The sequence below is a fragment of the Camelina sativa genome, chromosome 7, assembly GCF_030686135.1.
Source record: "Camelina sativa cultivar CO46 ecotype springtype chromosome 7, ASM3068613v1".
NCBI lineage: Eukaryota > Viridiplantae > Streptophyta > Magnoliopsida > Brassicales > Brassicaceae > Camelina > Camelina sativa.
In genome coordinates this window covers 33,102,673-33,123,714 of record NC_141886.1, presented here as the reverse complement: position 1 = coordinate 33,123,714, position 21,042 = coordinate 33,102,673, and the positions used below count along the sequence as shown (strand labels likewise).

General features: G+C 34.8%; 4 protein-coding genes, 1 long non-coding RNA gene and 1 other non-coding gene across 7 annotated transcripts; 2 read left to right on the top strand and 4 right to left on the bottom strand.

The window, feature by feature from the left end:
* The first annotated feature begins 68 nt into the window (after positions 1–68).
* LOC104703779 (tubulin alpha-2 chain) lies at positions 69–2,530 on the top strand. The gene is made up of 4 exons (XM_010419854.3): positions 69–518; positions 844–1,078; positions 1,177–1,547; positions 1,637–2,530. The coding sequence occupies exons 1-4, from the start codon at positions 426–428 to the stop codon at positions 2,288–2,290; spliced, it is 1,353 nt and encodes a 450-aa protein (XP_010418156.1). The 5' UTR covers positions 69–425; the 3' UTR covers positions 2,291–2,530.
* Positions 2,531–2,782: 252 nt separating this feature from the next.
* Positions 2,783–2,898, bottom strand: LOC147941973 (U5 spliceosomal RNA). The gene has a single exon (XR_015563039.1). It is a non-coding gene; the product is annotated as a U5 spliceosomal RNA (small nuclear RNA).
* Positions 2,899–3,444: 546 nt separating this feature from the next.
* On the bottom strand, positions 3,445–5,753 carry LOC104703778 (glucose-6-phosphate/phosphate translocator 2, chloroplastic). The gene is made up of 5 exons (XM_010419853.3): positions 5,126–5,753; positions 4,635–4,860; positions 4,298–4,520; positions 3,929–4,142; positions 3,445–3,781 (listed from the first exon to the last, which is right to left on the bottom strand). The coding sequence occupies exons 1-5, from the start codon at positions 5,618–5,620 to the stop codon at positions 3,770–3,772; spliced, it is 1,170 nt and encodes a 389-aa protein (XP_010418155.1). The 5' UTR covers positions 5,621–5,753; the 3' UTR covers positions 3,445–3,769.
* A 2,506-nt stretch (positions 5,754–8,259) lies between these two features.
* LOC104703777 (uncharacterized) lies at positions 8,260–9,894 on the top strand. 2 transcript variants are annotated; one of them, XR_015562701.1, is made up of 5 exons: positions 8,260–8,547; positions 8,636–8,764; positions 9,098–9,245; positions 9,328–9,482; positions 9,598–9,894. It is a non-coding gene; the product is annotated as an uncharacterized LOC104703777 (long non-coding RNA). The 2 variants fall into 2 exon arrangements; XR_015562702.1 differs by having other exon boundaries at positions 8,341–8,547; positions 8,636–8,984.
* A 1,584-nt stretch (positions 9,895–11,478) lies between these two features.
* Positions 11,479–12,766, bottom strand: LOC104703776 (CRIB domain-containing protein RIC9). Its single transcript, XM_010419852.3, has 4 exons — positions 12,449–12,766; positions 12,249–12,346; positions 12,009–12,069; positions 11,479–11,811 (listed from the first exon to the last, which is right to left on the bottom strand). Exons 1-4 carry the CDS (start codon positions 12,507–12,509, stop codon positions 11,648–11,650), a joined length of 384 nt encoding a protein of 127 aa, XP_010418154.1. The 5' UTR covers positions 12,510–12,766; the 3' UTR covers positions 11,479–11,647.
* A 5,985-nt stretch (positions 12,767–18,751) lies between these two features.
* Positions 18,752–20,154, bottom strand: LOC104703775 (putative dolichyl-diphosphooligosaccharide--protein glycosyltransferase subunit 3B). Its single transcript, XM_010419851.3, has one exon. The coding sequence runs from the start codon at positions 20,019–20,021 to the stop codon at positions 18,957–18,959; it is 1,065 nt and encodes a 354-aa protein (XP_010418153.1). The 5' UTR covers positions 20,022–20,154; the 3' UTR covers positions 18,752–18,956.
* Positions 20,155–21,042: the final 888 nt, after the last annotated feature.

Sequence of the window (21,042 nt, the reverse complement as noted above, 5' to 3'; positions counted from 1 at the left end):
AAGATTTTGGTTCAGTTCTCATCGTTTCGGTTTACTTTAAATATCGATTTGATCCGGTTTAATTCCCCACAATTGAAGGGATTTTTTTGTTTTTTTTTTTTCAAAAATAAAAACAAACGTTCAAACGAAGCGAAACGAGCAAAATTCAAAATTAGAAAATACACCAAATTACACATAACGTGGTTTAACAGCAACCTAATTACACCATTTACACGTGTCATATACGTGCAGATGGGAGGGATACGTTGGGCTTATAAATATAGACAAACACCTTTGGGGGAAAACCTAGAAATCAAAAAAAAAAACAAAATTCAGATCTAGAAAAAAAGAAGAGCGTCTTCATAAACGCCCTTCTTCTTCCTTCGTCGCTCTTCTTCTCTGTAAAATCTCAAAGTTTCTAAATCTTACCCTTCCCCGAAACGAAGATGAGAGAGTGCATCTCGATCCACATTGGTCAAGCTGGTATCCAGGTCGGAAATGCTTGCTGGGAGCTTTACTGCCTTGAACATGGCATTCAGGTTCGTCTCTTCCTCTTCCCTCTAATCTACATTCAGATCTTTGTGTTTTCGTGTGTTATGTAGATCAGATCTGAGATATTTGTCCCTTAAGTTTTTCGGATTCATCATTTTAAATGGCAGATCTATAGTACCTAGCTGTTTAGATCGATGAACGATACAACTCTTGTAGATGTTAGATCTGTGTTTGATTGCGACGCCTTGGTTGATTCGAGATCCGATTCTTTTTTTTTCAAAATGTAGGTTCGATTTGATTCTGTGTCTTGGATCTTTGGATCCTCTTATTGATTGTGGTGGTTTTTTTTTTTTGTATGTGGATTTTACACAGCCTGATGGTCAGATGCCGAGTGACAAGACCGTTGGCGGAGGTGACGATGCTTTCAACACCTTCTTCAGTGAAACCGGTGCAGGGAAACACGTCCCACGTGCTGTCTTTGTTGATCTTGAGCCAACTGTGATCGATGAGGTCAGAACTGGTACTTACCGTCAGCTTTTCCACCCTGAGCAACTCATCAGCGGTAAAGAAGACGCAGCTAACAACTTCGCCCGTGGTCATTACACCAGTAAGATACTCACTCATCCCTTGTTTTTATATCTCCCGTGTATTTTTTTTTGTTGATTCTATTAGACTAATTTGATTTTTGAAATCTTATTATCTCAGTTGGGAAAGAGATTGTTGATCTGTGCTTGGACCGTATCAGAAAGCTTGCTGATAACTGTACTGGTCTCCAAGGTTTCCTTGTCTTCAACGCTGTTGGTGGAGGGACTGGATCTGGTCTTGGATCTCTCCTTCTTGAGAGACTCTCTGTTGACTATGGTAAAAAGTCCAAGTTGGGTTTCACAGTTTACCCATCTCCACAAGTCTCTACCTCTGTTGTTGAGCCTTACAACAGTGTCCTCTCCACTCACTCACTCTTGGAACACACCGATGTCTCTATTCTCCTCGACAATGAAGCTATCTATGACATCTGCAGACGTTCCCTAAGCATTGAGAGGCCAACCTACACTAACCTTAACCGTCTTGTCTCTCAGGTATAGAACCAGCCTCCTACAATTAAACACTAATCTTGCTGCTGCTGTTTTGTTTCTAGTGTTTACTCTCTTTATTTATTTGGTTTCAGGTTATCTCTTCCTTGACTGCTTCTCTGAGGTTTGATGGTGCTTTGAATGTTGATGTCACTGAATTCCAAACCAACTTGGTCCCATACCCAAGAATCCACTTTATGCTTTCCTCCTACGCACCCGTCATCTCTGCAGAGAAAGCCTTCCACGAGCAGCTCTCAGTTGCTGAGATCACGAACAGTGCTTTTGAGCCTTCTTCCATGATGGCCAAGTGTGACCCACGTCACGGGAAATACATGGCTTGCTGTTTGATGTACCGTGGTGATGTTGTTCCCAAGGACGTGAATGCAGCTGTTGGTACCATCAAGACCAAGCGCACAATCCAGTTTGTTGACTGGTGTCCTACTGGTTTCAAGTGTGGTATCAACTACCAGCCACCAACTGTTGTCCCAGGAGGTGATCTTGCTAAGGTGCAGAGAGCTGTCTGTATGATCTCCAACTCCACGAGTGTTGCTGAGGTATTCTCCCGTATTGATCACAAGTTTGATCTTATGTACGCAAAACGTGCTTTCGTCCACTGGTATGTTGGTGAGGGTATGGAAGAAGGAGAATTCTCTGAGGCTCGTGAGGATCTTGCTGCATTGGAGAAGGATTATGAAGAGGTCGGTGCTGAAGGTGGTGACGATGAGGATGATGAAGGAGAGGAATACTAAGAAACATGTTTCTAAAAGCTCTTGGATTTTGTGTGGGTTACCGTTTATCTCGTGTTGTGTGAATGGGCTCGAAACTCTTACGAGTCTTAGTTGTGTGTTTTTCGAAACTTACATTTCTATCTCTTGCTTGCGGCGTTAGCCAGTTTATCTCATGATCATTGTCTATTATCTCCTTTGTGTGTTGTTGTTGACTCGTCTCTCTGCCTCTCTGGTTATTAAATATATCATCTCTATGATCAAGTCAACCTAATATATGCTGGGATTTGGTTTGGAAAAATTCAAAATCAAAATATTCTTGTCAGATTCCAGCTTTTTGTTTCCAAATTCACCTTTAACATAATATTTGAATTTTGAAATGAAAATAGTCCGAAAATCTAATTTATCTTCAAATGTGGCTACTGGATACAAGAAACAAAGAATGAACAATATATTGACTATGGCAAGAGTTCAACGTAATTTGAGTTCAAAGTTATAAACTGATAATAATGTTGGGTCGACCCGAAGATCGATCCCTCCAAAAATAGGCGTATGCCACTTAGCGTGGAGAGCACACGGTATTCTTTAGTAAAAGGCGAAAGAATAGTTCGCTTTGTGCTCACCACATGGCTGCGTGATTTTTAACAAATGACCAAGACCCTTCTTTTATATGCATCTTTCACTACTATCAAACTCTCAGCTCTCCGATGTGGGACTCTCTCCCAAACTACTTCTTTTTACACTAAACGCTGTCGTTTCATTTTTGTATTATTTTACAGATATAATCCATTTTCCCATATTTCCACCAATAGAATTGTTAATCATAAACCAATAAATTGATCTTGCTATCAATTCGGTCACACTCTTTCACTATTTTTTCTTCTAGATCCGCCACTGTTCACATGTATCTGCATTGTTCGTCTCCTGCATCTTAGCAAATTAAGGTCTCATCTTCTTCACTGCTCAACTGCTAAAATCTCAATAACAGTCCAAATCAAATATTATCTAAAAATCTAAAGTTTTACCAGTGACACCCAAAAATGAATTATGTAATTTCTTAGAAAATTATAAGGAATAGATTGAGTGGATTGTTCAACAACACAAGTGATGTCACTAAGTAATATATATGCAATGACTGAGAAAAATCCCAAAGATAATTCAGTAACTGGTCTGAATTCTGACTAAAAAATTGCTCTGATTTATTTATTATCACCATCATTCAAACAAAAAACAGAAGACACATAAATAAATTCTGTAATATATAATTAGTCTAATATAAAGATACATACAATGTAAAAAAAATAAAAAAAATAAAAGCAAACACTCATCATATAACATGCCTACTCATGAACTTCAAGCTCCACTTTGTTCACATTCATTGACGGGAAAAAAGGACTTTCCGTTGTTGATCTCACCCGAATATTCTCTCCTATCTGGCCACTTTCATGTTAGTAATTTTTTTCTTTCTTTTCAAGATCAACCCAAGAAATTGCCTAAACCATTTTACTGTTTCGCCTGCTCAAGAGTTAAAAAGGAACAGAGGAATAACGTTACTGAAAAGTTCATTATAACTATAAATTCTTCACTCTAAAACCAAATATTTAACCTAGTATCACCAAGTGATTCGGCGGCTAACCAAGAAACGAAGTTTGTCTTATTTACCTGTGAGTAGAGGAAAGTTCCAAGAATCGCAATGGCAGCACCGAGTGCATTAACCGGTTGAATCGGGGTATGGAAAATGATGATCGATGCAACAATGACGGAGATCCGCTTCATCGTATTACCGATACTGAAAGTCAACGGCGAAATCTGGTCTAAGGACATGTATGAGACCTGATTGTACAAATGGTAGAACACACTTTGTGCCACTACCCACCTGTTGAATACCAAAAATGTAACGCAAAACGTTAAGTTTCTTGCAATTTATACAAGAGACATTAACCAATCCACTCATTGCCACTTGAGTTGGAAGTCTATAAATCTTTACAAAATACAAAAAAAAAGAGTATTCGTTTGGTTTTTAGTTCTTACCAGACAAAGTTTGGTCCGACTTGAGAAACAGCATTTTGCCAAACAGCAGCCCACATTTGAGGACCTTCGACGGCAATAGCAAATGGAGTGAGGATCAAAAGAGACATCATCGATAAGCAAGCGTAGTAGTTCATTCCGCTCACTGAGTTCCCTTTCATCCCTTTCTTGGAAAATATATTCCGAAAAACAAATGCCAAATTCGATATCATTGCCCCCATAAACCCTGCCAAAGTTTTTCACATAAGACCATATATAAATCAAACAACTGTCACAATGTGAAATCCCATTGGTTACAAAAGAAAAAAATCAATCTTATAGGATTGTGAGTATTTTTTACCAGTGATGTTGAAGTTAAGCTCTGTAACAGCAGCGAGAGCGCACCCTCCGATGATTGGTAAGAGAGAGAGATAGACAGGAAGAGGAAAAGTCTCGCCCATGAATAATCTTGAGACCAATACAGTAAACGCTGGTTCACCACTTTTGATGATGTGTGTGAAGGAAACTGCTACTTTTGACATACTCACTGTTGCTGCCACATGTCCTATCGTGTGTGCTACAGCGACCTTGAAGGAAAAAAAGAAGCAAACATAAATCACAAAACATACTCTTCACTATCAGACAATCACAAAACATACTGTTCTAGTGTTTTAGTTTACAACTAGCTTGACCTCTGAATCGTAATAACACAAATTATAAATCCATCTAGGAACACGTCATCAAGAGTAAAACTTAAATTCTTACAGTAAAACAGAGTAATTACTAAATAATTACCCTAAAACAGATCACTTTTACCGGAAAACAGAGTATTCAAGAAACCTAAATTCTTACCGGGAACAGAGTTTTCCAGAAATCAAGATCAGTTTTAGGAGCATCTGCGATTCTAGTAGCCCAAGAGACAAGCATCATCAGAGAGCCACAAGCGAGAGACAACGTCGAAGTAAGCCACGGGTAAGGAAAAGCATTGAGGACTTTCTTGTTGTAGATGTTGAAAACAACGTTAAGTGCCCACCAAGTCGCGAAGTAGATTCCGATTTTAAGCTTCTGCGCCGACTGTTCGTTGGGAAGCTCGATATTAATGTCTAGTGGACGAGATCGATCCGCCTCGTAAGCTTGAACTTTAACCTCACGCTTCAAACTCGAAGCGGATGAAATGTGTAGAGGCTTTTGATGGGAGTAGACAGCATTGGAGTTGAAGCTTTGGTTATGGCAGTTTTTGATTATGTGTAAAGGAGAAAACTGAAGCTTTGTTGGAATTGATCGCCTAACCCCGCCGGAGAAGGCGGTGGAGAAGGAAGATGAAGTAGGTTTAACTGAAGAGATCATTGTGTGTTATTTTCGTGAGTAATTCAAGAAGACGATGGTGTCAAGGTGGGTTTAAGAGAGGGAGAGAGAGATAGAGAGAGAAGAGACGTTTGTTTAGTTGGGAAAGTGAAAGAGGAAGAAGAAGAGAATTTATAGGAAGAGATTGAGAACAGAGGAGGGAAAGGTTTCGTTTTTGACTGTAACGACAAGTTACGGTTATTCAGATTTTTTTTCTGGAATATACGAAAATACCCTTTGTAATTAGGTTTTGTGGTTTTAAATTGTATGGGTACATTCGTCAAAATATGGGGGAGGTGGTTTTAATTTCCGGTTTAAGAATTTGATAAAACTATCTAGTTTTTTTTTGTTTCTTCTCAGAATTTGATATTTATGACCACGAAGAAACCAAGTGTTTAGTCTTAAGGTCTTACGTTACGTTACGTTAAAGAAGCAAAGATCAATTTTGGAAATAGTCTACACGTACTGATCAACTATTTTCTTGATATTTATCAAAATTTTAAAGACTAAACTGAATATATAAAAATCTGAAACCTTCATGTTTTGAATTTGCTTTTAAATTTTCTATATTACAGAAAAGAATATTCAATATTCGAGATTTTTATTTTCTCCTCCTTTGTGGACTTAAATAATTCCAATTTTGGTTTTATATTCTTGCCGTCTATAGTTATCAAGAGTCAATGAGTAATTTACATGTGCCAAAGTTTAGTTTGTAAGTTGAGCTATATAATTCAATGAGAATTATATCGTTGGATTATCAAAATCATCATTGAAAAATAGATAGGTGTAAAATGTAAACCAACGGCAAATATAATTAACTTATATACATCATCGTTTTGGCAGCAATAACACGAACAACACGATGTATCGTTTGTCATTTTCATTCGTCATCGATGCTAACGACAATAAAAGGTACAGGATCTAGAGTATTAGATTTATTATTATATATGTGTAACGTTAATGTAGTATTAATGTGGACCGTTGAAATCAAAGGAGGTCACATGTTGGCCGTACAAAGGGCGCTTCGCCAATGATGCGACCTCGCAAATGGAATTCTCACCGTAGAAAATATCCCAAAAGGAAAATTACAAAACATAACAAAGTTGTTGAACACATGCAACTCTCATTACACGACAAACTCTCTCTTCACCAAACACTGATTCATACAACACATGTGTCCATTTGCATGTATATATGTGTGTGTTTATAGGTCGGGTAATAAATTAAGTTCATGTTCGACGGCTAGGAAAATTTGGCAGGAAAGTTCGTAAGATTGGGGAAATCAACGAATCGTCAGAAACATCGCTGTCCAAATTGTTCAGTTGATGGATTTTCCTGCATGCGCGATTTGCTCCGTGAAATATGAGTCGTTGATTCATTTAACTATTAGATATTGAAATGACCATGAATTAGTAACAAAATAGAGTTGTTATGATGTTCTCATGTTCATGGTTTACACAATGTTCAGTTAAAATTGTAGAAACGACACAAATGACGTTTTGAAAATAGTAATAGTACATTTTAAGAAACAAAAAATTCTAAAACAACCCCATTTGCAGAGATTTTCTCTTACAATATAATTAACAGTAACTTTTATCTGTGTTTATATTTTAATAGAAATTTGATAAGTAATTTTTTTTAAAAAATATTACTGTTAAAATTGACTATAAATTTGAAGTTCACAAAATTTACCGCATTGAGAAATTGGACACCACCAACGAATGATATTGGTTCTCAAGTCGTTTTCGTATGCGCTGTTCAGATTTTCTACAAGTTTGTAATCATTTTTTTTGGGGTTAAAATGCATGTCTTGCTAGTTGCTACTATTCTCTTTTTATTCAACAGTGAAATAGAAATAATTAAAAAGATATGTGCTATATATAAGACTTTTTTACATAAGTTGTTGCATTTTATGGTCACTGAACAATATCATTTCAGTTCCTTCTTTGCGACTACTTTATCTACAAAGCGATTCTTCCTAAAGAAATATATAGACATATATGGGCTGGATCATATCTGCCAGAAAAATGTTTGGTCCAGATTTTAAAGTGTGTCCATTACTATATCCGCTTAAGCCAATGATCCTACTACGAGTCTACGAATACATGTATATATGACTTTATTGACCATTCGTTTTTTTTTTTGGGTTTCTGTAACCAATGGTTATTCGGACTTATAGCTTATTTGTCGAATTTTTAATGAGCTTGTAAACATAATAGTATAAATTTGACTGGTCACTGAACGAAATGTCATTTATAGCTATCCACGAGCCCATCAATAACAAGCAAGTAATATATATAATGACCATATTCATGATAATTCGCATATGCAATCTCCAATGAGCTAGAATGATGAATTTCTCCATCGTTTAGAACCTATACCTGAGCATTTGGATGTAAGGAGATGACAAGTGAAAAACATAACGCTTGTTGTTACTTGGAGGACTTTTCTTAAGATGAAGAGTTTAGCGCTGATGTATTCGAGGATCCCTTCAAAATTGCTTAAAAATCACCAAGGCGAATTCCCATGTGTTAGAGCAAGTTCAACGGTGATTTTAAAGGGATTTTAAAGAGATGCTTACATTAAAAATAAATCAAAATACATTATAAATGTTAAAATCGATCCTAACTTAAGCATTTTTAGGATCATTAAGCATCTCATATGTGTTGGTCTCTGATTGGTTGCTGAAAATAACAAAAGAAACAAAAATAGAATTCTCGACCGAAGCTTTTTTCTTCCTCTCTCAGAAGAACAAGTCGTGCCCCAGAAGAAGCTTTTATCTGATTGGTTGCTGAAAACAACAAGTCGTGCCCCAGAAGAAGCTCAGTCGAAACCTAGCTAACGGTGCGGCTGATTGGGAAGTGTCTTTTGCGAATGTTGCGGCAAAGATGGGTCCTTCAGATCTAGCGGATTTCCTGGACAAAGTGCCGGTACATGCAATCCTTCTCAATCTCTCATCTTCTTAATCAATCAAAATTTCCCAATTTTTTTTGGTTTGGTTTGTTAATTTCCCAATAGGACAAGTATCCGCCTGTGCCCATGTCTCGGCTAACGAGATTTCTCGATTACTATGACACTGCACTTTCCGGAGTATCATGTCCATGGCGTGAGATTTTCAAGGACTCTAATTTGGCCAGGCTGATCAATGTGAGCTTTTACCTTTCTGTCTAGTGTGTGAATCAATCAACAAAATTATTCTCTTACCTAGGTGGCTAGGTATCTCACGTGAGAGAGGTTGATTATGATGATGATGATTGAGTTATCTCATATTCCTGAACCTGTCTTCCAAACATCAGTCGAATGGCTCAACCAAACAAGTTCCAGGGAGATTTCGCTGTGACTTTGGAGTGTCGACATCTAAGATTATGTAGAGAACATCAGTTGAAGTGCTATGTTTCTGTTTAGGATTGATTGCTTCACTGAATTTTTCAAGGCATTAATTGTATACTAAAATTCTCTTTTTGATCGTTGATTATGTAGAGAACTGTAGAATCTCCATCTTCAGCTTCAGTTTCCTGCGAGCCCAAAACCTGTGAAAGAATCTGGAAATGTCCACGATGATAAGTTAGTAGAGATGGTAAACACAACAATAGTGGATAGAAGCCATCTGTGAAATGGAATGATGTTGGTGAGTGTTATTGTTATGCTTATCTTCTTGTTTCCCTTTTTGATGCAATATGTGGAAACACACTTATGCTTAATTATTGCAGCTGGACTAGATGGAGCTAAACAAGCTTTACTGCAGATGGTTATACTACCGAGAGTACTCTTCATACAAATGACTTATAGCTGGACTTGATGGAGCTAAACAAGCTTTATTTTGTAGGATGCCAGTCTCTCATACAAATGTCAAAACCTTGCAACTGTAAGACTCAAGAGTACTCTTCATAATTCATTTTTTTCTAGGGTCTGATTTTAGCCAATGCCCTGTTTTTCTTCATCATTTTTGTTAATCTTATACTTTCCTCTTGATTTTTCAGGCAGCAGCGAGACATTCTCTGCTCTCCAGGATCATATAAAGCTTGCTCTCAAGTCTTCAGGATCTTATACATTTCTAACTTGTTGTTTTGTTTTTTTTTCTTCCAGGGTTTTGGATGATGTTTATATCAATCAATGATGGCTTTGTACTTAACATATTATAATTTTCAAAATAATTTTTTTTAAAAAATTAAGAACCCAAAATTATGATTTACCATTGGACCATACCTTTTACAGTTTTTTAAAAAAGTTTTTAACTTCATTATTTCTAAATATTATAATTATAAACATACTTAACAATCTTTTTTTAGCATCCACCGTTGAAGTTGCTCTTATAGACTTACATTTATAATATAATATGTTACCAGCCTTCAATAACATTAATGTAACTCGACAAAATAAAACTAAAACGAAAGAGATTAGACTGATTTGACTCGAAGTTGGTCTAGTTGAGCTGACTTGAATTCGATCATGTGACGTACTTGTTTTCCAAGGTGGAATAAATATGAGTGTTATTTTTATTTGTGGGAGTGTTAAATTTTCTATACTCGAAATGATATATTGTATTTTGTTTAAGGGAGGTTAGTGCAATTGCAAAAAGTTATACTCATGTGCATATACAGTAGGAACCTCCATCAATTAATATTTTTTAAATTAATACTCGTTATAAATTAATAAATTCTTCCGATCTCGAGTTGAACCGATGAAAAAAATGACACATTTCGATAAAATAATAAGACAATAATTTTTTTAGAAATCCTATGTAAGAATATGGTCCCATCAATATCATAAATTAATAATCATATATATATATATATATATATATCTAAGAAAACCTAGCGAAATATGATTCTATTGTTGTTTGTCTATTCTTGAATTTGCATTTTAGTTGGAGCTCATCTCTAATTTTTTCATTGTTGTATTTTCAAATCTCATCAATAAATTGTGAAGAGTCATAGATGCGATAATTGCTTCTTTAGTAATTAGTTTTAAAGATACCACAATATTATATGCGACGTCATCATTACCATGAAGGATAGTAATAACAATTTTTTATAAACTCTAAACTTCTAACCTTTCTCATTTTTACCTAAATAATCTATTAAACAATTGACAGTCATCCTATTACGATAATCAAGATTATAAATTAAGAATTTTTTTTTAAAAATGTGAATGATAACAAAATTATCTTATTTTGTAATAGATTTTTTTTAATATGAAAATGAGAAAATCTCTTTATAAATTGATAAAATATTAATTTATCGATAAATTAATAATTATTAATTTATCGATAAATTAAAACCTCTATAAATTAATAAAATTTCATGGTTCCGACCTTATTAATTTATAGAGGTTTTACTGTAAAATATTTTAAACTACTTTTGTTTGTTCTATTTTGTTAGATTTTCTCAAGTTTTTATGCATAAGCGAATAATTAATTAATGAGTCTTTGTTCAAAAAAGAAAAAAAAAACTAATAATTAATGAGTATTTGAATTCTGCAATAATTTTTTTCTTCTATTAGTTAAGTTCTTATTAATGACAATAGATTTATTGTTTTTTAATATTTGTGTTTTAGCTAAAAAAAAACTATTAAAACGTGACACAGGGAGTAAATTTTTAGTGGTTGTAAACTTATAGCGATAAGTCATCTATATTGTTGAAAAATAAGATGGAAAAGAAATTCAGAAGCTTCTAAATTTTACCAAATATCACTTTATGAAAAATGAGCAGACAAAAACAAAGGATATAGACTTGTGAAGACACATAAATAGTAAATAAACAGAGGTAGTGAAACTGTGAAATAAGTAGATTTTCTTCCAAACTAATTTTTTTTCCCATCACATTCACAACCATATTAAACTAAAAGAAGTCATAATCATAGATAAAAAAAAAAGTAAAACCATTCCAATATCATTGCAAAGACAATATGAGTATTAATTTGTACACACTTGATATCTTGAACGGAAGCATTAAGATTGATATCTCACCTATATTCTCTACATATATTATTATATAAACAATGGCATGGGAAATTAGAAACGAAAAATAATTAAGCAAGGACCTTGCTTGATCTTGAGAATCTTGGTGACCATGAATTACACAATAGAGAAGCTTTTGAAGAGAGTTTCTTCTTCAGGTTTTGTTTTGTTGTTTCTCTTTCCATCTCTTTGCTGCTTTGAACTTCTCCAAATGCCTCCATCGCTGATTTCAAATCTATAAATTTTTTAAAAATACATTTCATTAGAATCTATGTTGTCAAACATATATATTAGTGTTTTATGTATTCATCAATTAAGTAATATATATCTAATGGTCTGCTCAAACTTTTTTTTTTATATGAGTTTCAATGAGTAATGATACATTAGCTTATTTTATTGACCGAACGTTAAACAATAATAGAAAGAACTTGCCTTGAAATGGCCACGATGAGTTTGGCTCTAAAACATTGTTGCTCGTCTTGAATTCATGTAGCTGCAAAATCCCATTAACCGGAATCAATCAACGTTGTAATCTTTTTTTTTTTTTTTTTTTTTTCATTTGATATTACAAAAACAATTAATGAAAACCATTAAAAAAAACAGAGACATTATCAACGTTGTAACTCTAAAAAAAACCCATAATTTCTAAATTGTTGCAAGAAAATGTCTTACCCAACTAGGTGCACTACTCGATGAACTATCCCAACCAATATGTGAGACGTGTCGGACATCTGTTGGATATCCAATTTCCATCTCTTCCTCCTCCTCATCTGCAAAACAAAATCCACATTTAATCCGTATTGTTATCATTCTAATGATCATTCATTACCATTTAATAAAACTAAACAAGACTAGAATTCTAATCCAATTACCAAAAATGTCGGAGAAACACTTGAAGCTCTTGTGATAAAGCCCTTTGAATCTTGTAGTCATGCTCGAATTCAACACAACAATATAAAGATCCGAACACTTCTTACATTAATGTTTATGGTATAGAAAAGCAATGAATCGAACAGAGAAAAAAAGAACAGAAATGAGAGGATGATGAAGATGAAGATGGAGATGAAGAAGAAAGAGAAAAGAGACAAAACAACCTTTCGTTTGAGATTGGAATAGTATTTAAAGACAAATAAGAAATGGAAGGAGACATGAAAGAGTAGTGGTAATAATAATTAATATCCCTACAAAGTATATTCTTGATCAATTATTGGAGACTATAAAATTTGCGTGTTTTTTTTTTTTTTTTTTTTTTTTTTTTTTTTTTTTTTTTAATAACGGAAAACAGAAAAACGAATATGTTACCCGATAAGGACAAAGAGAATAGTGTTTTCGGTTTTTGTTTACCAATGATGTTATGTAGTAAGACAATAAGCAAAATTTGTTAAAGGTTTAGGTGATCCATTCCATGAGTTTTAGTTCAACTACCAATTCCATCCGTTTACTCTTTCATTATCCACTCCAATACAAACAGTTCAAAAAGTGGGTTACGCTGCGTTTAACGCATATTAAGACTGAAATCTATAATGGTACATTTCTTGTCTTTCCAATCTGACGTTTATATGAACACTGATTAGCGGATAATCGTCTAATTAAATGGCATGTAAGTGGTGGTCTAAGGACTATATATTGATCAAGGATGTGAGATAAGTGACAAGTAATCTCCTGTCCGTACGACTGTTTGTACCAATCATTGATGGGCTGTAATCCGTATAAGAATGTGGTGAAACAGAGGCCCTATAAGCATCGATACATTGGAATAGAAGGATCTAGATGATGGTGATTGCAGGGTGTCATAGAGAGAAGTCACATGTTGTCTTGGTGAACGAGTTCAACTAGTCAAACAAGGCAACACATGTCGCTCTCAATATAAACGTTCTGTAACAAGTCCATGTTCTGTCTTTTTCATTCTTAATGTCTAGCAACGGCTACATGTGTAGTAGCAGTCTCTATATATGACTTGTAATTTACATTTGAGGCAATCTTATCTAAGTATTCTATTATGTTCTTTGTTTATTCTCTCTCTGCAATTCTACTTCTGCAATTCTAACATGGTATTAGAGCATGTTTTTCGATCCTTGATTCTCTAAAACCTACTCTTTTATATATTCGCTAGTCTACTTGCTCACTCAGTATAATTTCTCTCATACTCTGTTTCTACAACAATCTCTACGGTTAAAACTCCGTTCGAAGAGTCATACTACTAGAACATGGAAAACTCAAAACCACTTGTGTTACCAACTGTTCTTAAGGGAGGAAACTATCTCTTGTGGTCAAGGACCACCAAAACCGCACTATGTGGCCACAGAATTTGGAGCCATATTGAAGGAACAAGAGCCCCAAAGAAAGTCGCCAAAGAAGATGGTAGAGAAACTACCAAAGAAGACGAAGAAGAAGCCAAGCTCGAAGAAGAAGCCAAATGGTTTCAAGAAGACCAGACTGTATAATGAGAGAAGGGAACAAGATAAGGTCTTTGCTCTCCTCCTAACTCTCAATCCGACCTTTAATGACCTCATTAAGCATATCCTTCGAGCAGACAAACTACCTAGTCTCGACGATGTCTGCTCACAAATTCAGAAGGAACAAGGCTCACTCGGTTTGTTTATGGGATAAGGTGAACTCTCAATGACAAACAAAGGAACCTATCGACCTGATGAGAGAAGATCAAAGGGAGGATGTGAACACTGCAAGCGTAAGAACCACACCAAAGATAAGTGTTGGTTTCTGCATCCTCATCTAAGACCAAGTGTGACCAACAAGGAGCCCAGAGCCAACATAACTAGAGTTAAAGACGAACAAAGTGACGCGGGTGCATCAAAGAATGGAGAAGGAATGGTGTCAGGAGATTATGTGAAGAAATCAGACCTGTAAGCCTTCTTCAAATCTCTAGCTGCCAATAAAGACTCTGGTAAAACCTTCTTCACTCATAGTTCAAATAGGTCTCTTGTTGTTGACTTTGGTGCATCACACCACATGATTAGTAACTCGAACCTACTTGACAATATAAAACCGGCTAGAGGTAACGTTATAATAGCTAATGGTGATAGTATTCCGGTTCAAAGAATTGGTAGTTTAAGGTTATTTGATAAAGAATCAAAAGCTTTCTACATGCCTAGGTTTACTTCCAATCTTTTCTCTCTTAAAAAGGAGACGCTTTGTAAACCAAAAATGGAAACGCTTTGGAAGCAAAAAAGTGAGGACTCATTGAAAACCAAAAATATATAGTTTAAATATAAACTTACTTTTTATATCTATAAATGTTGCGTACGCCTGATTCTTCAAAGTTAAATTACCTATTATAATACTGGATTTGACAGCATAACAACTAGAATTTGGAGTTAGAAAAGTATGATATCAATATACTAATAAGCAAATTTGTTCTATTCACTAAACATTTTTTTCTTTATAAAATGTAATTATTCATTGGTTTTTCTTAGTACTTAAAAATGTAATTTATTAATTAATTAATTATAAATAGTTTTATTTCATTAGCTTTATGTCATAGTATTTCAAATTATTATTATAAACCGCTTAATTTTTTTTCTAGGTTCCGATTAAATGCTTAGTGTGTGAATTAACAATGACGGTAAATCTTTACTGTGCTTGTTAGAATATTTTTATATATAAATGAAGAAGGCTACAATACTTTGACTCAATATATTGATAACCTTTATTATATATTTTTTTATCTGTAATGTTTTTCAAACATTGGTTTCATTTTGGGTTCACAAAGAGGGTTCATATAGTTAACGAAAAAAAAGAGGAGGGTTTATATCATCATATGGTATAATTAATCCATGAAAAAAGATAGGATCGAATCTTAGCCCTTCGAGGAAATTAACCACCATAGTGGTTAACAACTAGTGTAAAGGTCTGTAGTTTTTTTTAAAGAGTTGGTTCAGCTATATAATATGACATATGCTAGCGTTTAATTATTTGTTTCGTCCATCAACTAAACCAATATGGCAAGTGTAACCAAAGATTTGGTTCAACAACTTGGAAAACTAAAAAAATCTGTTATAAACTGATTAAAAATTTATATTATCAAAGTAAAATTATAGATTCGAAAGGAACTTATTCTACGCTTACTGCATATTATTGGATGACCAAATGGATATAAATAAAACTATTTCCGTGTAATTGAGGTAAATATATATATATATATATATATATATATATATATATATATATATATATCGTAATGATTTATATAACATGGTTATTGATATTTTGTGGATTTTTTCATATGATTTGTTAACATCATAAGAAAATAAGATCCACAAATCTAAAAACAGACAAATAAAGTTTGGAAGTTCACGGGTAAAGCAATCGAAGCATTAAAAAATATAGACAGGTTCCACCATATCATATAATTTTTGCATTATACACTCGATCCAACAATTTTAATATACATGCCTCTCAAGTTTCAAACACAATTTTCGATTTCTAAACATACTTTGTTTTTGCTATTTACCAAACGACTTTTGCTTTAATAATCAATATATAAGAGAGCTGTCGTTTATTATTATATTAAGTATAGCTAATTATTGTCTAATATATTCATAAATCATATTCTATACAAGGCGCAACAAAAACAATTCTATTGCTGTCATATCAAATGATTAGCCTTAATTTTTCATTTATAGATTTTCGAAAGCTACACATTTTGAGTTATTTGAGTTGAGGCCTCCACGTTTTCTGGTTCTCTATAAACCCATAACTACATACGAATATATATGTATATATACATTTGTATGTATGTAGATGCAATCGTCATTGTCTTATATTGTAATAACATACAATGTGACTGTGTGAGACAGGCTGTGTGTGTGTTTTGTATAATAGGTTGAAATATATGCTTAGTCACTTTCAAGACACCTCGTGCCTTTGGGTTATAAAATCCATTATCCCCGTCGAAAAATGATTTTGATTTTTAAGTCTTATTTACCCAATTTTTATTAAATACTAAGTATCTTCCAAAAATTATGGTAGACTAGTGTATCTTAATTAGATATTTATCCGCGGTATACCGCGAGACTATATTTATTAATAAAAAACAGTTCATTTAATTTGTTTTATAGATTAACTATATACATAACTAAAGTTTTACTTTTCAAATGTACAACTTTACAAATATATATCTATTAGGTAGTGTAAAAATTGTTTTGTTTGAAATTTATTGTTTTTACTATAGGAACTATATCATATAATTGTTTTTTACTTTTTAAATGTACAACCTTACAAATATATATCCACTAAGTAGTCGTGTGAAAATTGTTTTGTTTAAAGTTTTTTTTTTACTATAGATACTATATCATATAATTCAGTAAGTAGTGATTTATTAAAGGAAAACTGTTTGTTTCTTTTTATTTTTCAATTTAAAGATAGTTGTATTGTTATTATATTGTAATATTCTAATATATATGTATAGTATAATTTCTGTATTGCAGTTTTGTATGATTTTTTTTTTTAACATCTCTGATTCAATCATTCATCATAATTTATTAATAAATATAGAAAGTTATGTATGTTTAATAATAAATATAGTTCCCATTGTTTTGGAAAGTTGCAAATAGGGGGGGGGGAATAATTGTTTACAAAAATTGGAAACTTTATCATAATTTAATAAATTGTAAATTAAAAATTAAAAATATTTAATATCAATAGCATAATTGTAAATATGTATGAATTTTAGGATTTATTTCATAAATGTTTTAAAAAATGTATATATAGATATGGGTCAATCTATGTAAGTCCATTATACTTGATGTCAAAACCCCTACATGCGTCAAACCAACTCAAACCATAATCAATTTTATTGTAATGAATGGCTAAAACCTAAAAGGTTCTCGTCTCAAATGAGAGAGACCAAAAGTAATATATATAAGAAACGTTTAGCGGTGGTCAAGTAATTTTGATACATGAACAATGTGCATCTAAAACTCAAAGGCCCAATATTTTGTGTGGGCTTGAAATGGATCGAATAAGCTAAGTCAAAATTATACAAGCAAATCCAAAGGAGAAGGAAGATATTCAATTATTCATCAACCATTTGATTCGACTAAAACCAAATCAAAGGTCATTTTGATCTCATCTCGTATGGGATGGTTGTGCTTCATAGTTGAGGAAGTTCCCTTGCTAGACAGTTTTTTTTGCTAACTGCTCTATGTATCACCGCGGCAGTAGGTGTCGTCTCGAAGACTGCACTGGATGCAATGAAGGTTTCAAGAAGTCCCTACTTTGGAGATGTGCTCGTCGGGCTCATAAGGTTTCCATCACTTGAAGGTCTTGTCTGGCTGGACTCATAAGGCTTCCATCATTTGAAGGTCAAACTAATCACGACTCTGTTTGGCGAGCTTTTGTGCACTCAACTCCTATTGGTGAGACTTTTGATTGTATTTAAAGGCCAAGGAAGATGCTTTGAGATTTGGATTTTCAGAGATGAAAGGCAGGCTCCCTCAGTTTCATATGTACTGATCAAGTTTCTATCCGAAGGTGGACTTACCTCTATCACTATTAAGTTTACTCGCTTTGTTGTTGTTGATCAATTCCTCCGTTGGTGTAGCTAACTTGTTTTCAATTTATAAAATATCGTTTGCCCAAACAAAAAAAAGGTTATATTGATCATACTATATGAAAACCTCAACTGTTTCAAACTTCAGTTTCTACGTGTATTTTAAACGCAAACAAAACAATCAAAGTCATAATGATGTATTTGAGAGGCGTGATTTACATTTATTCAAGTTTAAATGATCTCAGAAATGTGCGAACTCAATGGCCAATGCAACAATGCCTATAAAGAGGAAACATGGTTCCCACCCTCGCAAGCCTGTGTCATGTCAAGTGGCTAAACCTAACAACGGTGTGTAAACCAAAACTCCCATCTCTATCGTATTATAAATGGTACTAAACAACTCATACTTGCAAACCATTCTTTTCTCACTCCTTCTCAAACAGAGAGTAACATGCACATAAGTAAAAGGTTCCATAATGCTTACACAGTTACCATACTCTACTCTCTAGGACAAAATCCTTTTTCTGAATAGATGAAGTAAGCAAGACTAAAGGGAAGATATAAGCTCCAAGTGGTACAGTATCTGAATTTCCAAATATGGTTCCTACATTTCATTGACTAAGAGATCCCATATACTTGGTTCTATATGTTACTCACTCAGATAAACAACTTAACAAGATACTAATATAGCAGTAAGGAGCTTAAACCGTTTCTGAAATTATAGTACTACACCGATTCAAAAGTATATCAAAAATCGAAACACAAGACGTCCGAAAACATCATTACTCAATTCCCAGAAATGTTTTACAAAATCTAAATCCATTACCTTGTTGTAACCACACCACATTCCTCAAGAGTGTGATGAAAAATCAACGCCAACTCGATGGCCAATACGGATGAATACCGTATCCGGTCTTCCAATTATCCAAGTAAACAACTTTCTTCACAGCCCAGAACGATATGAACAAAGCCAAAAGCATAACCAGTCTCTGTGCATTAAGATTCTTCACTCGAACAAGCACATTAGTAACAAACGCCAATAGCAATCCAACAACAGTATACAAGAATCCAACAGCGAAACCTTCAGCTCCAAGCTGCATCCCAGATCCTTGGTAAAAGAAGACAAGCTTATTCGGATCGTTACGATCTTGAAGAAACATAGGCATTTTCCTGATAATGTTGTGCATTGTACCAGCAACGCTAAAGAAGTAAACGAAGATAGCACCAGCTAACCAAAGTCTATGGTCATGAAGAAGTGTTTCTCCTCTCAGGATCCGTTTGATAACGAACGGAGTAGCGATAACGATCAAGGAAACGATGACTCCGATCTGAGACTTGGAAAGAAACGGCGGACGTTGAATAGGACCGACCTTGAGTTTAGTTCGTTGTTCGACGAACTCAGCCATTGATTCAGCTAACCTAGAGTAATCAGATTGATCCATCTGACCAGATTCATCACGTAGGTTCGATATAAAAGGACTTACGAGACGGATGTGAGGTAAAGCGTTAACGCCGAAGAGCTGAAACGAGGACTGAGACTTGGAGAACTCGATCTCGCAGAAGAAGAGCTTGGTTCCTTCAGATCCGTTGTTGTTAGCGAGGTACGAAGCGGAGACGACGCCGAACTCGCGACGGAGCTCTTGTAAACGAAGCTCGGTTTTGCTGTGGAGTTGAGTAGCGTCGAAGAAGACGAGTAAAGAGTAAGGACGAGGAGTGGAAGCAGAGGTGAGGAATTTAGAGATCCCATGGTCGTCGAGGTGGATTACGCCTGATTCGGTGGCTGATCTGAGTGAAACAAGTTCGTTGACGAGATCTGAATCGGAATCCGAATCGGAAAACGAAGCTGCAAATGCGGATGAGAGTGTTGCTATGAGGAATAGAAGAGAGACGAGTTTTGATTTGACCGCCATTGTTGTTGTTGTTGTTGATCTCATCTCTCTCTCTCTCTCTCTCTCTCTCTCTCAGATTCGAGAAGAAGACGAGGAAAAGTGAAAGAAAAAGGTATTTTGCCGTTTACCAGAAAGCCTCTAGTTGAAGAAGAAGGTCTTTGAAGTGGTTTCGCTGGTTGTCCCATGTGGTACGTTTTGATTGGTTGATATATCCACGCGGATCGTTACAATTCGACGGATGAAATCACAAAAAGCTTTCTTTGACGAGGGTTTGTTTTTTGAATTCGGTAAAATAGCCCATTGGGCCAAACCGACTTAAGTTAAAATAGTCCAATTGCCTTCTTGGCCGTCAGATTTCAATGATAGTCAACGATTTTTACGAGTTCGAGGAATCAGAGTTGCAGTTCAATTACAAACCAATGGAGGCTGGATCGTCTCCGGGAACTCTTTCTTCCGGAAGAGATTACCTTTATTTTAGGGTTACAACTGAATCGTACTGTATTAAATGATGGACATTGCTGGACTATGACTAAGTCTGGGAACTATTCAGTCAAGTCTGGATATGAGGCCGCGATAATCAGTTCTCTTTCTGTTTGTGAACTCCCTCTTCAGGGCCTAGTGTTACGGCACTAAAAGCACAAGCTTGGAAATTAAAATCTACACGGAAGTTGAAACATTTCGTGTGGCAATGTATTACTGGGTGCTTGGCAACAAGCCAAAAACTTCAATATCGCCATATTGGTAGAGACAAAGGATGCTCAAGATGTGGAGCAGACGAAGAAACCATCAATCATGTGATCTTTGAATGTCCCCCGGCTAGACAAGTCTAGGCTTTGTCGAATATCCCTTCTTCGCCTATGTTGTTCCTGTCACCGTCGATATACAATAATTTTGATTATTTATATTGGTGGGGCAAGGACGTGGGAGCGAACGAGGAGAGCTTAAGAGTATTTCCATGATTATATGGTACATTTAGAAGACGCAAAATAAAAAAATCTTCGAGAATATTTCAGAACCACCGCAAGAGACTCTTGATATCGCAATTCAAGAGGAAGAAGTGTGGAGG